Raw genomic sequence first — 16622 nt, 5'->3', positions numbered from 1 at the left:
TTAAATTTTATTTACTCTTTTAATCTAAGAAATAGTTAACAGGATCCCCACCGTACTTGGGATTTCTTAAAGCAAAACATTACAAACTGATGTACCTACTTTAGCTAAAAAAGGGTCACAAAGGTCAAAAATTTATACTGTATGACTTGTGTGCAGCCAAAGACAGCAAACATTTCTACAGTTGTGCATATCAGTCAGGAATTCTATAATCCGTAACTTTACCAGAGATAAAACAGCTCAGAGGTTCTATCAATCATTAGAAGCTTAGCAAGTGAGTTTGGGGAAAGAATTTAAGCTTTCAATTTCTTCAATATTTTCATTTAATTTCATTAAGATCTTACCATTTTATTCACATTTTCAGATAAGAAAACAGATTAATAAAATTGTTGCAATGTTCATACTTACCATCATTGTAGTCTTGTTGATGATATGAAATATGATATCTTCTGGGATAAGTCCCCCCCTTTCCAAATTTCTCAAATATTGGGATATCATATTCTACTAGAAAATAAAAGAATTCATTTCAAAATTTAAAATGTGACAGAAGGATGTTAAATTAATCACTTTGGTAATACAAACTTAAAATGGGTGAAATATCCTTAGGATATGAAGGGTTGAAGCATCAGAGCAAAAAGAGATTTATAGAACAAAAATCACACAACTCACAAGAACTAAAAGGACTTCAGTCAAAAGTCCCAAAGGATCAAGAATTCAACAGCTCAAGTGATTTGTAACCTCCTGCTTAAAAGAATGTTGGAGGACTGCAGTATGACTGATTACACCAGTTTTAAAAATATTTTCTAGAGGAGAAAGTATTCCAAAGGATATAATTTAAAGTTGTATAAATATTAAAAACTGGTGAATGAGTCAATACAGCTTGAATTACTAAAAGACATTAAACAGATCCTCTTTTAAAAGTTTTGAGGGGGAGAAGCATAAGATAAGGGAGAAGATAAGATAAGAAGATAATTACATAAGAAGGAGGAAACAGTCAACAGTCCACAGGAATCTGGGCTAAAACTCATGCAGTTTAATTATCCATTAATTCTTTGTACAGAACAGAGAACAGTGAGGTGACAAAATCACTTTGAGAAATAAAACAAACAGAATAATTAGAGATGGTCCTTAAGAGTCTATGTGATTGAATAGTAAAGTTATAGATGAAATTCAGTATAGGCTTCTATAAAGGTTTGTGATAGAGACTTCCAGAAAAGCAGCAGTTGAACTCTTTGTATAAGCTGAGAAGAAAATTAAATGCTGTAAGATGCACTGAACAAAGTTTTGGTCTAACCCATTTCAAAGAATTTCGTAAAACTGGAAAATATTCAGAAGTACAGAGATGATCAAAGATACAAAATTGCTTCTCCATAAGGAATGCAGACCTCTATATACTAGAAAAGCAACAGCTCAAAATGAGCAAAAAAGGTCCATAAAAAAAACAAATCAAACAAATCCACTGGAAAAACAGTAACAGAAAAAAAACAAAAAACAAATCTTAAAAAAAGGCACAAAGCACATACTTCTTCATAAAACACAATAAATTGCACAACTTTCTGTTGAAACCTACAGCTGATGCTGAGAAAGTTTATACAAGTTAAAATAGGGACAAAAAAAATTGGTGGAAGGGAAAAAATATCTATCAAATCACAGAAAAACATCTTGCCTTTACAGAACCCTTGAGCAATACATGACTAGGAATATATTCTGAGAGAGGAACATTACACACCCTCTGTAGAAGTACTGGTTGTGGCAGGAGAAAAGACTAGGTCAGATGGACATTTTTTCTGCTACTACATCAGATCATGAGAATAAATATTGAATATGGAATTAATAATTGCTTTCTATTCCACTGTTAACATACCAGAATACGCCATGGGGAAAAAAAAAACAAAAACAATCCACCCCCTTAAAAAATATTGCAAGATGATTTTATTAGAAAGTAACTGTAATGAACACAAATAAAGTAGATTAGGATTATACAAAAGGCAAAGTTATTTCTGACATATCCAACTCTTTTGGTACTTATCTCTACCACCTAAATGCTTCTTACTCACAGTTTAATTTCATTTTTATTTAAAAGAGGTGCAATCTGTTAAGCACTCTAGAATTCTAAAAAGAAAAAACTCACCATCACACATTTATCTGGCTAAAGCTTCAAAATCGAAATAAAAAGAAGCCTCAAAATATGTAATAGACTGCATAAACACAAAATCCTTTTGATTTACTGGAAACTAATTACTGTTCAACAGCAAAGTTTTGTAGTGAGACATGACTGTGAGAAGACATTTCAGAACACTTTTAAGGTTACCTACTGCACTTCATAGCCTGAACCCTGCACAACAATTTGGACTTGTGCCAGAGTATTGTATGAAAACATAACTGGTGATGAGTAATTTATAGGCACAGTACAAAACTCTCCATCCTTTCACTTTGAAGTGCTTTCAATCACAGAAGTCATGAGCACTTCAAAGTGATTCTTTTTTCACATAGAAGAAAACAAATGCTCTCCATGTACTGGCTTTGGCTGGAATAGAGTAATTTTCTCCATAGTGGCTCTTATGGTGCTACATTTTGGATCTGTGGTCAGAACATTGTTGATAATATATTTTAGTTATTGCTGATGCACATTTACACAGAATCAAGGAGCTTTTTTGCTTCACACACTGCCCTGCCAGCTGGTAGAGTGGGCTGAGAGGCACAAGAAGTTGAGAAGGAAAACACCTGGGATAACTCAAGTGATATCCCATATTATCTGAGGTTTTGCTCTGAAACAGAAGCTGGGAGAAAGAGGAAGGGAGGAGATTCAGTGATGGCATTGTTCCCAGGTCACCACTAGGAGTGATGAAGCCCTGCTTTCCTGGAAATGGCTCAACACCTGCCTGCTGATGAGAAGGGGTGAATGAAATCATTGTTTTGTTTCACTTGTGTGTGCAGCTTTTGCTGTACTATTAAACTGCCTTTATTTTCACTCATGAGTTTTCTTACTTTTTCCCTTGGATTCTCTCCCCAGTCTCACACTGGAGAGTGAGTGAGCAGCTGTGTGGGGCTTAGCTGCCTACTGAGGTTAAACCACACCACCTCCAAATAAAGTAAATTAACCACAGTTATACACCAACTTAGAGACAGATATTACAGTCCAATTCAACCAAGTTGCATGCCCCTATACACTGCAACATTTGTTCTTTTTACAGAGGCAGACACTTATACTACACCCACTAGGAGTGGTGCCACACACAATCCAGAAGAAATGTGAAATTTCTTTTATTTCCATGGTATCTTTCACTCTGTGCATTTGGTGTTGCTTTGCTTTTTTCTAACATATTGTTTGTGTAATACAACACTTCTCCAATGTGAACAACTCTTCTAAGTACTATTATTTGCAAGAGGAGCAGTTCTGGAAAGCTAGTGTATCTCCAGTGATTTTTGCCTACCTGAGAATTCCTGATGATTATCTGGGTAGCTCTGTGCTCTTGGCATCCGAGACTTGGGATAGTTGTCCCTGGAATTGTAAAAATACACAGAATCTAAAAACTACTGTTAATCTAGACTTTAGTTTACTGTCCTCTTACTGATGAAAAGCCACTGCTATGCAGGTTGCTGCACTGGTTTACAAACGTGGAACTCAATTCTGAAACTCAATTCTAGTAGGTAACTGTAACAATTGAGGATCAGTAACAACGGAAAAGCTTGCTTATTGAGCTTAATGTAGGTAAGAAAGCACAGATTCTGTTAATGAGCAATGATATTAGTAAAAACATAAATTATCACAAGTACAGCCACAAAGGAACACTGATATGTTTAACACCTTTATGGCTAAACACAAAGGTTTGCAGACTGGCAAAACTGGTTACACAGACTACAAAAACTCTTGAGGAAATTTAACCAAAAAAGTGTAGAACCTTTTAATGAGGAAAAACATTTCCACTTCTCTCCATAAAAGTCACAGAATTAAGAGAGTGATTTTATTGAGTTATAGAATGATGAAAGAATTTTTTGGTTCTTACATGATCACATTGTTTCTTACCTACAGTTGGTATGTAACTCCCAGCCACCAAAAGGAATGGATGGGATTGCCAGTCAGAGCAATCGATAACAGTTTATTTCCATAAACATACCAAAACAGTGTCCTCCTCTTTCTGGTAAGAATTTCTCTAATGGGTAACAGAAGCTAAATGGAGACACAAAACCTACATCTTTGTAGGAAATATTTAAATGGGAAAAAAAAAAAAAAAAAAAAAGGAAAACAAACTAAGTAGAGGTGACAAGTAAATAAAAACAACCAAAAGAAGTTTTGACAAAGAAATATGAGTTGCATTAAATTTGCTTTGTTTCCACTTCTTCCACTCACACTCCTATCCCACAAAAACCCTAAACTTGGCAATTAGGTAAAATTTCTCTTCTGTGGAGCTACATTAAACACTGGGTATGTATAACCTACCACACTAAAATCACAAAATACTTGTCATGTCTATTGTCTTCCTGCTTGCAAAATGCAGACTTATTAAACTCAAAACTGTATTTGTTAGACCAAATCTATTTGTGTCCTCAAACCACATATTCTCAAATAAAATAGTACTGTTGAATAATACAGCTCTGATTCATTGCCACAGGCAGTGACCTCTAGCTCTTCAAATAAATAAAATATTTCATTAGCAGTTTTATTTGTTTCGCAGTTTGAAAAGAACAAAGAGCAAATCTGCACATTAAACCCAAGGTTATTTGCCTGACCACCATAAACCAAACAGGAATATATTCTGCTTGACTTGGCTGGTGGACAGTGAACCCCCAAAACACAGGAGTCTCCTCAGAGGTCAATCCAAAAAGACCTCCCACAGCACACATTGCCTCTTGCTGACTGGTGGGTTTTAACAAAGAAAAATAAGTTGAAAGTTTGCAACAGGAACAAGGGGAGAGGAACAGACAGTAATTGCAAAGGAAAGGATGGGATTGCCTGTTGAAGCCTGTAAAGGATCCTACCCTCCTTCTTGAATTGCTTCGGCAAAGGAAAGCCTACTTCATATGGCAGTGCCTAAGAACAGTAAATTTACTGGAGTGGCTCACTGCCAGGGAATATACACCACACATATGAAAGATCTAGCAACATTTAGTACAAATCTGCAGTACATTTTTGTAGGACCTTAAACCTGAATTTTTGTGGTTTAAATTATTTTTTAAAAAGCGCTACAGTATTTTCCATGTATTAATAAGCAATTAAGTTAAAATAAGCTTTTACAAACATTCTATAACTTACAAAGGAATTTCTGGAAGTACTGTCACTTGAGAGGAGTTGTATTTTACAACTGAGACATTATGCAATCTAATAAAGTTAAATAATTAAAGTAATGAATGTAAATAATTTTTACCCATCTAACGGGCTGTCAAGCGAGGGACAGCTTCCTGAGCCAGAGTTTTCAGGACTGCTCAAAGACAGTGGATCCAGCATCTAATAAATAACAAACAGAGGAAGATAAACAAGTTCAAGGAGTTTTTTCCTCAACTTTTTTTCAAAATAGTTAAGGATTTTGCTATAGAACAGCTAATAAGAAACAAATCCAAATCAGATAAGAACTGGTAAAAACAAACAGGAAAGCTCTTCTGTTGCCTTAAAATGAGCTCCTTCCTAAAATGAAGTTTGTTTTGGTATATTGCATAACGTCAACTATTTTATATTAATGGGACACCAGCCTTTTGCTGTAAAGTAAGCAGTTACCTCTCAAATTTTTATGGTCTGTGCTGCATCTTAAAGGTCCTGGACACCTACTTTGCCATGTATCAATCAAGGACTTATTAAAGAAATAGTGTCCAGAAAGTGAGTTTACCCTCTGCAAACTCAAACACTTAAATTAAAACTGTATTAGGGAGGACAACATTTACCACAGGTTCAGCATTTTATTCCCCTTGTCTCATACTGAACCACATTGATTACCTCTCTAACCCAATGCACTATGGCCCAGCTGGCAGCCCATGGGCTTTATCCAGCCCTTCATCTCTTACAGAAAATGTGGGGTCTGCTGTCAGAGTGCAAAGAGCCTTGCTCAGGCAGATCAACAGCAGATCAGAGCAAAACCCTCCACTTCCAAATTCCCTTCTTGTCTTTGTTGGGCAGGCTGTGACACATAAAGGCAGCATGGCCAGCACTTGCCAAGGTGACATGGCAATGTGGGGGCGGGGGGAGCAAACAGGATTTGTGAGCCCACCACCTCAAACTGGCCCTTAAGGCTGCTTTGGCTGAACTAACCTGGCTTCTTATGAAAGGAAAATTCATTAATTTAAACCTGCTGACAGCTCACACAGTGATGCATACACGACAGGTTATATATTTCTGGAATACTTAGGAGTGAAGGGACATCCCAGGCTTCATGGATCATCTGTCTGTCTAACCAGTCAGTGACCAGAATTACTTTGCCCAGGCCAAAAGTAACTATTTCACTGGAATGACACCAGACCTGGGCTGGATCTGACCACATGGCTATTATAATGAATAGCCCTGGTCTGGAAAGTAGGAGATTCAGTCTCTATTCTCAGCTCAGTCATTAAAATTGTGCAATAAATTGTCCTATCCCTTTGCCTTTATTTTATCATCTGTCTCTCATTTAGTCAGCTCATAAAAACCGTTGCCTCTTGCCATTTGTAAATACACTGCCAATGTCAACAACAACTTGAACTGATTTGTGTATGCAGCATTATTTTTCTTTCCTCCTTGAAACATCTCTTTCTCCATTGCCAATTCTGTGAGCAGTTACATTCCTTCTTCTTTCCTGGTGTTTTGAAGGGCAATTTTTATATTCAGAGAGCTGTATTTTTATTTTTGCTAAGTGTGCTGATATCCTATGCAAATACAGGTGAATAAGAAGAAAAAAAACAACATACATTTGTGATCTTTACACACCAAAAAAGTGAATTTGGGAAGAGTTTCAGAGCTTATTTATGCCAGGCCTACTGCCATCCCTTTGCCTCTACCCCAACACAGTATCTACCACAGAGAATCACAGAATATTGAGTTGGAAAGAACCCACAAGGATCATTGAGTCCAAACCTTAAATATCAACTGAGTCCAAACCTTAAATATCAACTGAGTCCAAATAATTATGTCAGATCCAAAATCTTTCTTAAAATCTCCTTTTAATTACCTGGAAAAGTTGTAAACCTGGTCTTGCACACATATCAGTCTCAGTAAAATAAAGGTGATTGTGCTTTCTAATGTAGACATCTCTGCTGTTATTTCTATCTATCACTATCTCACTCAACTATCATGGCAATTAAAAATAATATCCTTCTCTTTGTAACAGCATATTTAAAAAATTGAAGAGACAGAGGGAAAAAAGCCAACCAGGTTCTGCAAGACTGAACAGCACAATTATTTTAATGTTATGTCACCAATAAAGTTTTATAGTTATCATCAATTTTTTTGCTGTTCTTTCTAATAATTCCAGATCCTTCTTGAACAGCAGTATTTAATAAATAAACTTAACAAAACCTTTAATTTCAATAATCACAGACATACCTGATCCATACTTTCTGGAATGAATTCACCCTCACTGTTGATACTGGTGAAGGACCCATTTCGAGCCACCTGATGCAGCTCATCTGGAATGTATCCTGGAGGAGGTGAACTCCTATCACGAGTATTAGAACCTTTTGAAGGAAAAGGGTCAGTCAGAGTCTCTCCACTAACCCAGAATTCAAGGGCTTTATTCAAATGTTTCACAGGCACTGAGCCTGCCTGGATCGCTTCTTGCTTTAGGAAACCCCCAAATGCCTATGCAATACAAGGTTTAAGTATAGCACTTAAAATCTGCAATCCAGAAATTACAAAAAATTTGGGGCAGAGTTGCTTCAATGGCATTAAAGAGAATTTTCATTATACAGGAAGAGAAATATAACTTGCCCACACATCTAACTGGGTAAATTCCTTCTTTTGAACAAAATCAAAATCCAAACCCTTCTACCCATGTCAACTAATCCTTTCCAACTCTGCAGAATTTCAGTTTTTCTAGGTTGAATATTAAGTCTGTAAGAACATAAATACATATATTCATAATAAATGCATAATAATTTAATTAAATTGTCTGGGAAATTATTCATTATGCTCTCTAGCTTCATAATTAAATTTGAAAGTTAACATCATAATAATGAATAAGCAAAAAGGTTACATCAATCCCAACATCAGCACCTTAAACAGATGCTCACACAGTAAAAAAATATAGGGGTTCTAAACTGAGCAAGGAAACACATTGCATAAGCAGATTTTTCATCAAAAAATCTGAGTATCAAAAAATAGAGTACTAACACCAGCTTTTCAGGTTACCCTGAAATAACTCTACATACATTTATTTACTTGTGGGGTTTTTTTGACAATTTTCTGTGTTATATATATTTAAAACACTTAGTCATAATCTTCAAAATCCACTCCCCCAAATGCAAATTCTATAGTAGTCATTTATGAATAAAAGAGACAGTCTGTGTTGAGAGCAACATTTTCATGAAGAGACCACTACAAAAGACATTTTTACAATTAAAGCTATTGAAATGTGCAGCTTACCTATTACAGACAGTCGCCTTTTTCTGTCTGTCACACCAAACACTGTATTATCTAAATCTTCCAGTGAGGGCAAGGGTTCCACATTATTTACACTGGGTGACTGAAAATGCATAAATATTAAAACCTGCAGTAACTACTTTACATTCCTGACAATGAAAATACTTCGCAAACTTTACGGCTTTGTGCAGTACATTCCATTTTTTAAGCAGTCAAAAAAGCAGCCTGCCAATTTACATCACAATTCTCTATTTTAGTAGCTCATTCATAGTCTTTAAAATTAATATTTTCAATATGCACCAGTATACAAATCCTGTGAGTATCAATGCCATGATTTGTCAGATAATACTAAAATATCCCAGCATTTAGTCTATAGACCACTAGTCTTTGCTACAACAAATACTGAACTTCCCACATATGACTTAAAGTTTCAAGTAACTACCATTACTTAAATTCTGTATGTTTTTTTTTTATCTCATTCTACTAAGGCTCACTTTTCTACCACTGTAGGAAAGACAAACGAAAAGACAGGAACAGGTTCTAGGAAAGAGTTAAAAATGAGTACAAAAGGCTAATGGATGCTTAAAGTGAAATGAAGAAGCAATCAGCATTATATTCAATTGGGAAAATGCCATCTTTAAGAAAAGATACAAATTATACTTCATTATGAAAACTGAGGAGAAAGACATTTAGTATATCTACTCATACCTGTGTATTTCCATGTATTACAAGCAGTATCTTGAGACTCTTCATATGTACACTACGGTCAAGTAGTTCAACAGCCTTGTCCAGGTCATCTTGTGTAGTTAAAGGAATTACAAGCTACAAAAAAAGGGGCAGAGGGAAAAAAAGTCTTAAACAGGACACAAGAAAGAAATGAGGAATTCAAGTGCAGAGGAACAAAGAGAACCTTTCCTTTCATAGCAAACAACTTGAAAATAAACCTTATTAAATGATTCCTTAAGTAAGTACTAAAAAGTCTGGAGCTCAATCTTAACTCTTCCTTCAGATTCCTCTACTAAGTGGAATAAGTCTTCACAAAAAGCAACCATTTTGCATATATAGAACTTAAATATCTGAAAGTTTCAGCAAAATGGGTACAATTGGGTTAATGTCTAAATTAATAGGAGTCTATAAGACAAAAATAAGTCCTATTTCATAAAGTATAAAGCAGATTTTTGTATCGCAAATATTACAAACATACTTGTTTAAAGTTGCATCACTAACAATTTCTCCACTGAAAAACAGCATTTGTTAAGGAAGAATGTGAATAATGTGCAACAACTCTAGCCCTCACTAGAATCTTATTTGGATCTAATTAACTAGAATTAACTTGGCATACATGTATCTTTAGAAAAGAAAACAGCACTGTGGCATATCAGGAAGACAATTTATCCATTCCTCAACAAGTCGGAGGCATCATTATGATATAATGCTACTCATGAAGCATTTTGTGCATTTCCTGCCTATCTTAATTTGGAAAAGACTTACATTTTTGAGAAAACACACACACACACATTAGAAACCTGGGCTTTTGCCACAGGAGTATGTTTGTCACAGAAGTGTTTCCCACTCCTTACAAAAGTAAATTTCAGCCTTAAAACAATCAATGTCCAAGGCAAGAACTTATAGGACACAGAATATTACCTCATTATTGCTGTAATGTAAATCCATAGTCTGTCCAAAAGCAACTTTAGCTTTAGCTGCAAGATCTTCAAGTTTAACAGGCCTTGGTAATTGCAGGATTCTGAAACACAGTTTAAGTTATAAAGAATTTCTGTCCATTACTTATGAAAATCTGGCAGCTCACTACTTAAGAACGACCTCAAAACTAAATTTACTACTAAAAAGACCATAAGAGGCTATACTTTATTCCCTGTCCTTCATATTTTGAGACTTTGAAAAAAGAAAGAAAAGCAGTGAAAAATCTAAAAGGTATAACCAGATACAGAATTAGATTTCATTGTAACTATTTTACTTCCTTAATGCTCTGCAAACCTCCATTTCAGAGAAAAATTGTTACAAACTTCTACATTTTTCCACTTTAGAAAACTAAGACAATGGAGTACCATAGGCTGACAAGCATAAGCATCAGAAAGGAATTACTCCTGTAGTCCCCATTTTTTGGAAATCCGAAAGACTATCTTACCTGAGGAAGGTAACTAAATATCACCATCTTTACCATAATGAACTACACACTCAAACTGCCCAGTCCATCACTAACTGTGCTTCAAGTGTGCTCCTGTAAGAATGGTGCAGTTGTAGGTCAACAACTTAGATTTTCTTTTAACTCTATGTCCTATCAAACCAATTAGCCCAAACTACCTATAACTAACCTTTAACTATAGAAAACCATTTTGAGATACAATACCATTAAACAAAAAAGAGCTTTTATTACTAATAGCTTTAGTGACTAAGCTATTAAGGTACATTCAATTCACACTCAACAAAGAAAGAGCACTCAAATTCTGTGAAATAGAAAAGTTAGCAAAGGGTACCTGTCCCTTTCATGAGTAGTTCGGTTAGTAGTATAGTGGTTTGGGCGAAAATTTCTCTCACGGAAGTTAGGCTAGAAACCACACCACTTCCAATTAAGAATTATTTTTTTTTAAATAAAATCTATTTAAAAAAAATAAATAAATATCTATATATATATATATATAAAACCAAACAAACCAGCCACCCAAAAAGCCAACAAACACCAGTTCTCACTGTAGTTAAAAATCTGGCCAGCAAGCCTGCAACTCTACCCATCACACTACACACTCCTTGGAACAAAGTGCCACATTCACCACTGAAAACGAGTCTGGAATCACTTCTCTTTTTCACTTCCCTTTTTAAAAACTAGTGAGAAAGCAATTGCATAATTATTTTTTTCCTGCATGATTTCTTTGCTTGATCATTAGAGCTACATTCTCAGGCAAACAGAAGTATTATAACTCATGCTGAATAATAAGCCTAGGCTGCCCAGTACCCCTGAGCAAGCAGGTTGAAGTAATTTAGGACAGTTTGTAACAGAGCTAGGCCCATGAGCATAAAAACTTGGAAAGATATCTTTCCACACACTTATTTTATGCTCATATTAATATTGAGCTGGTTAACATAGTCCACTGTGAAAGTCAAATATGATGAACTGCAAAATGCACCATCTGTGCAGACTGGCAGCAAGTAAATATTTCTGCTTCAAATTCATGCCTCCTCTTATTTCATAAAAAATTGTTAGGAAGATGAGACCTCGATTCTCAAAACCTTCAAAAAGACTTATTCCCTCCAAATTACTTAGAGAACTCAACCATTACTGATGCACTTTTACATGTGATGTTCAGAGAAGTGATAGGAAGAAGCTGAAGAATTCTGATACTTGGGGAACATTGGTTTGTTACAGTTCCATGTGAAGAGAGGGTACATACTATAATCAGCGTGGATACACACTCAACTGTTGCACGTCATTCTAAGGGCTGCCCAGAACTAATATAGGTTTTACTGCAGCTAATTTTATTTAGAGAATTTACTATGTCTCTTGAGAAATAGCACACCCAGGATATTACTTCCTTTTTCTGTAAGTATTTTCAAAGACCTTATTCTATAATAATTTCTCTGTAGGTAGAATGAAATTTGATATTTTGCAAAAGGCAAAATGAATTGTCAACAAAACAGTTCTGCATGGAATTACACATGAAATTCTTTTGAGCAGCCACCAGAAAAGAGATTATATAGAGACAAATGTTTGTATACTTTAAGCAGGTGCATCACCCACCTCTCATAAAAATATGTAAATAAATTTTAACTGATTCAATGGAAACAATCTGAATCTAATAAATTTTCCTCTTACAGTTGTCAGACTGGCACCCCTGAAGTACAATCTAACCTCTTCCTCTGGGTATTACAGTAACAATAAATTATCACACATTTATATTACACAACACAATGAAGGACAAATTTATTTTCTGGTCTATTCAAACTTGAGATCTATTTTAATGACTTAAGTAACTATTCAAGGCTACAAATATCTATCTGAGGGGTAACTAAATAAAGGATACCACATAGTACATAGTTACAGTATGACATTTAGGAGTTTACGTACATTCAGAACCCACATTTTAAACAGTTAATTCTCTTTAAATTGTGTTAATATAAAAATTAAATTTAAACTCAAACAAAAAAACCCATAGAGATCTGAAACACTTCAAACCATTAATTTGAAACTTTATGACAGGAGCATTACAAAATTCTATAAACAAAGAGACAAGAATATTTCCTTACCTTTTTTCACCTCGATGTTCAAATTTGACTCTAACATCGTTCTGTAAGAAAAGAGATAAAGGAACCACTATTAGTTTGTTATTGCCTCTTTTGATGAAGCCCATGAACTCCCATTCAATACTCCAACACTAGAACTAAATTGCATATTAATTTTCTGTCCTTCCCAATATATCAAGTATTTTAACAAGCTGCTTCTGCTGAGGTACATGATAGAGGCTTAAAGAGCTAAAGAACAAAAAGTGTTAAAAATTACTTGAAGTACTAAAATACAAAAACTTATTCTGAAGTACAATGAATGCTTCTGTAAATAAACATATTCTTTTCTATCAATATATGTTAATATTGTAACAGATTTATGACTTCAAATTTAATGTGGAACTGGTTACCAAAGAATTCTCAGATAGATTTATCAATAACATATTTGTAAGTACACTTTGCAGCTGAGTGTTCCAGGCCTAAGAAATATATCTTGTTTCATAAGCATTACCATAGAAACCCACAGATGTAATTAAGCCAGCAGTCACGCAACACATTGCCCAATAACCATCTCTGTATATATTTGCAGTTACATGGAAATACCACTGCTTTACAAAATCATAATTTTATGAATCAAATTGTATTAGCACTATTGCAGGGAAAACAATAATGCATTCAACCACAAAGTTTATCCAAGTAACTGTGTTTCATCTTCCAAAAGAACTGATTTTGAAGTTATTTCTTTCAAAATCCACAAATTGAGAGAGTGACAAACATAATTTCCTCTAACGTTTTAAACACAGACTATACTCAAATAATTTTGGATTATATGTGATATTACCACAATGTCTGAAGTCACAGCTCAGATGTGAGTTTCAGGACAGTAGAAAAGCATCACTGCATTACACACTGAACTCTCACAACTTTTAAAGCACAGAATGAACATTATGTAGACATTCAGTTTTGACAGTTTAGGAGCCAAATATATCCAAATATATCCAAATATTTTGATTTTTAAAAGGTTAAAATAAGCACAACCTGAAGTTTATTGAACTGTAAATTAAAGATCAAATCAAATAAATATACAGTTTAACTCAATTTGGGTAGAAATCTACATTGTCTCCTAATCTCTCCATATAGTAGTTCAAACCCATCAACTAAAATGTACTACTTTTCTATTTGTGTTCAGTATCTACAGAAAGAAATGCAACTGGAAAGAACTCTTATTTCCAGCACATGAACAAGAAATTGAGGCCAAAGATGCAGTGAAAGAGTTTAAACATATTTCTGCCACTGTACTGACATTCTTTGGTATGATATAGGCGACAACTGGGTAATCTACTAAACCTATACAATTATTCCTTGGTATTTTAAAATAATATTGTTCCAATATAATAATAATAATAACAACAAATATAAAATCAATTTACATATGGGTGTAAATACACTATGATCTGCTCTGAAATGCCACCATTTCATTTTGCTGCTAACGTAAGAATATGAACAAAGAAAATGGCAGTACACGTGGGAGTCTAATAGCTCATTCTGGTATGCTCACTGGTCTGGCAAGAAAAATAATTACAGAAGTCACAGCAGGATATGTCATGTTCAGTACATTAGTGAGGATATTGAAGATTACCTGTTTTTTAGGTGAAGATGACTTTGGTTTTCCTGTTTCTTGCTGAGGCAATACAGGACGACTGGCCTTATGAAGCACAGCCAAATCCTGCATGATTGAATTCAAAGCTTGCTGCTCATCTGCTCAGAGAAAAACACCAAACAAATGTTACTTTTGAAAGGCACTGCTGTGTCATTTCACCATTATGCAGGCATTAGTCTAGTCCAAGAGTATGCACTACACTTCAATACATAATTGCAAAATTTCAAAAAATCATTGCCACATTGTAAGCATTTTTATTTTATTTATCATTAACTGCTTAAGGAAATAAACAGCTTAATCAGTAACCCAAATTCACTAACAGGTTTAAAAAAACTGAAGTCCTAACAAAGATTAAACTTTATTCAACTGCAGGATGTATTAATAAGAGAAAGGAGATGCAGGGGAAGGTCTTGTCTAATTCAATTCAGACAATACTCATAGATCAGATGTTCATTAGAGATCATAGTTCCCACTCCTTTCCATAAAATTAAGAACAAAAAGCAAGTTCTTTTGAACTACTTTTCCTCTGTCCTGAACAGGTATGATCATGCCCATGAGAGGCATGCACAAACTCCCACATGAACACCTCAACTGCCTGAGCATGTGCCCATGGAGCATTGTAAAAATCTGAAACAAAAACCCCTCCACAACAAAAAAACAATAAACCAAAAATAAAACACCTCAGACCTTTTCCAGGACTGAAAGAGGACTTAAAGGAAGAATTCACAAGGAGAATCAGAAGCATTCAACCGGGACAATTTAGGGGCAGGAATGCTACTTAAAAACTTAAGTTTCAAATTGGCAAACATTCCTAAATCCTGATAATCTGCTGCAGCTGTGATGTCCTTGTAATCATGATAGACAAGATTTGCCCTAGAACTGGGATGCTCCTTTACACAGGAAAGCACTTGGGAGCTCAAAAGCCTGTCCATCCATCACCAAGAGTAATTTATTTCTAATATTTTATATTAATTCCTTGCCTCAGCAATAGAACTGCACTCAGCAGGTATCTAGAACACTGGATAATAAACTGTATTTCCAGAGGTATTGACCATGTGCCTTCATGCTCCTTCACAATGGATATGCTTGTTGAAGAATTCATTGCTAAATGCTGTGCTTTACAAAGACCCATATTTCTCAAAGATGGACCTGAGAAAAGCTCAGCATTAAAAGCAGCAAGCAAACATCCCATGCATTCAGCAATAATGATAATTCCTTTACATTCTACTAAAATATAACCAAATATATTTATCATATAATGAAATTGTGGTATTTAAGTGTTCTAATTTAACAGATTCCTTATAGAACAGAAAGCTGGTCTGAAAATTAGTAACTCTGATCATCATTCATGTTGTCAATATTTATAACTCTACTAAGATATGCAAATCTATAAAAGCAAGTTTTACCAGCAATATTTAATAGCAGAACTAAAGGTGTTCTTGCAGCTCACTTATTAATTTCTCACACTAAAACACACTTCAAAATTTGCCACAATTAAAATAGTGGAACTATTTTATTGTGTTACAGCCTATTCTAGTGCTAAGCAAAGCAAAAAATAAAGCAATCTGTAGCAGATGGTTGGAGTTTCCAGTGGTTACTAGATTGCATAATTTGTACAAAAGAAACCAAAGTACTGTGGCAAAACATCTAAAGTTACTAAATATCCAATGTGACTCAACAATAATTTCTCTCACACAAAATGTAGGAGAATATCAGAAACCCGAAGAGTCCTGTTTTCCTAGATTGAGTAACTTGATTATTAAGTGTAAGGTTAGAAAAAATTGGCAAAACATTAGAAGATAAACAAAAGCAACACAAAAATGTATGTGGTGTGGTTGGGTGGTTTGCTGGGGTTTTTGGAGAGGGAGTACTGAGAAATTATTACAGTAACAATATGGTCAACTCACAAACAATATGCAACTTGAAAAATTGACATGCATTTTAAAGTCATACAAATGTGTCACATAACTAGAACAAATCCAGCCATCTGCACAGAAGTGGCTTTGCACTGTAATGGCACAAGGCAATAAAATAAATCTCTTATATATGTAGATTTTGTGGTTTGAGTTTAATTCTTTCTAACACCCACTACCATTTAGAGCACAGTAAGTATTGCTCAGTACCCTAATATCATGAATCTCAATTTCCTAAACTTGAATCTGTAAGTTACCATGTAATGAGGGA

At 34.8% G+C, this 16622-nt stretch overlaps 1 protein-coding gene across 2 annotated transcripts in view; it reads right to left on the bottom strand.

Moving 5' to 3' along the window:
• MAP3K2 (mitogen-activated protein kinase kinase kinase 2) overlaps window positions 1-16622 on the bottom strand; it is a 49085-nt gene that overhangs the window by 15715 nt on the left and 16748 nt on the right. The window contains exons 3-11 of one of the 2 annotated variants that reach the window (XM_056496493.1): window positions 14418-14536; window positions 12803-12843; window positions 10187-10286; window positions 9248-9361; window positions 8543-8642; window positions 7505-7635; window positions 5364-5443; window positions 3432-3499; window positions 406-501 (exon numbers count right to left, since the gene is read on the bottom strand). In XM_056496493.1, the coding sequence (XP_056352468.1) occupies window positions 406-501; window positions 3432-3499; window positions 5364-5443; window positions 7505-7635; window positions 8543-8642; window positions 9248-9361; window positions 10187-10286; window positions 12803-12843; window positions 14418-14536 (849 nt within the window). The remainder of the gene's footprint in view (window positions 1-405; window positions 502-3431; window positions 3500-5363; window positions 5444-7504; window positions 7636-8542; window positions 8643-9247; window positions 9362-10186; window positions 10287-12802; window positions 12844-14417; window positions 14537-16622) is intronic. The other variant, XM_056496494.1, reaches the window with a different exon arrangement.

The sequence above is a fragment of the Oenanthe melanoleuca genome, chromosome 7, assembly GCF_029582105.1.
Source record: "Oenanthe melanoleuca isolate GR-GAL-2019-014 chromosome 7, OMel1.0, whole genome shotgun sequence".
Taxonomy (NCBI): domain Eukaryota; kingdom Metazoa; phylum Chordata; class Aves; order Passeriformes; family Muscicapidae; genus Oenanthe; species Oenanthe melanoleuca.
This window is presented reverse-complemented; position numbering and strand designations above follow the sequence as displayed.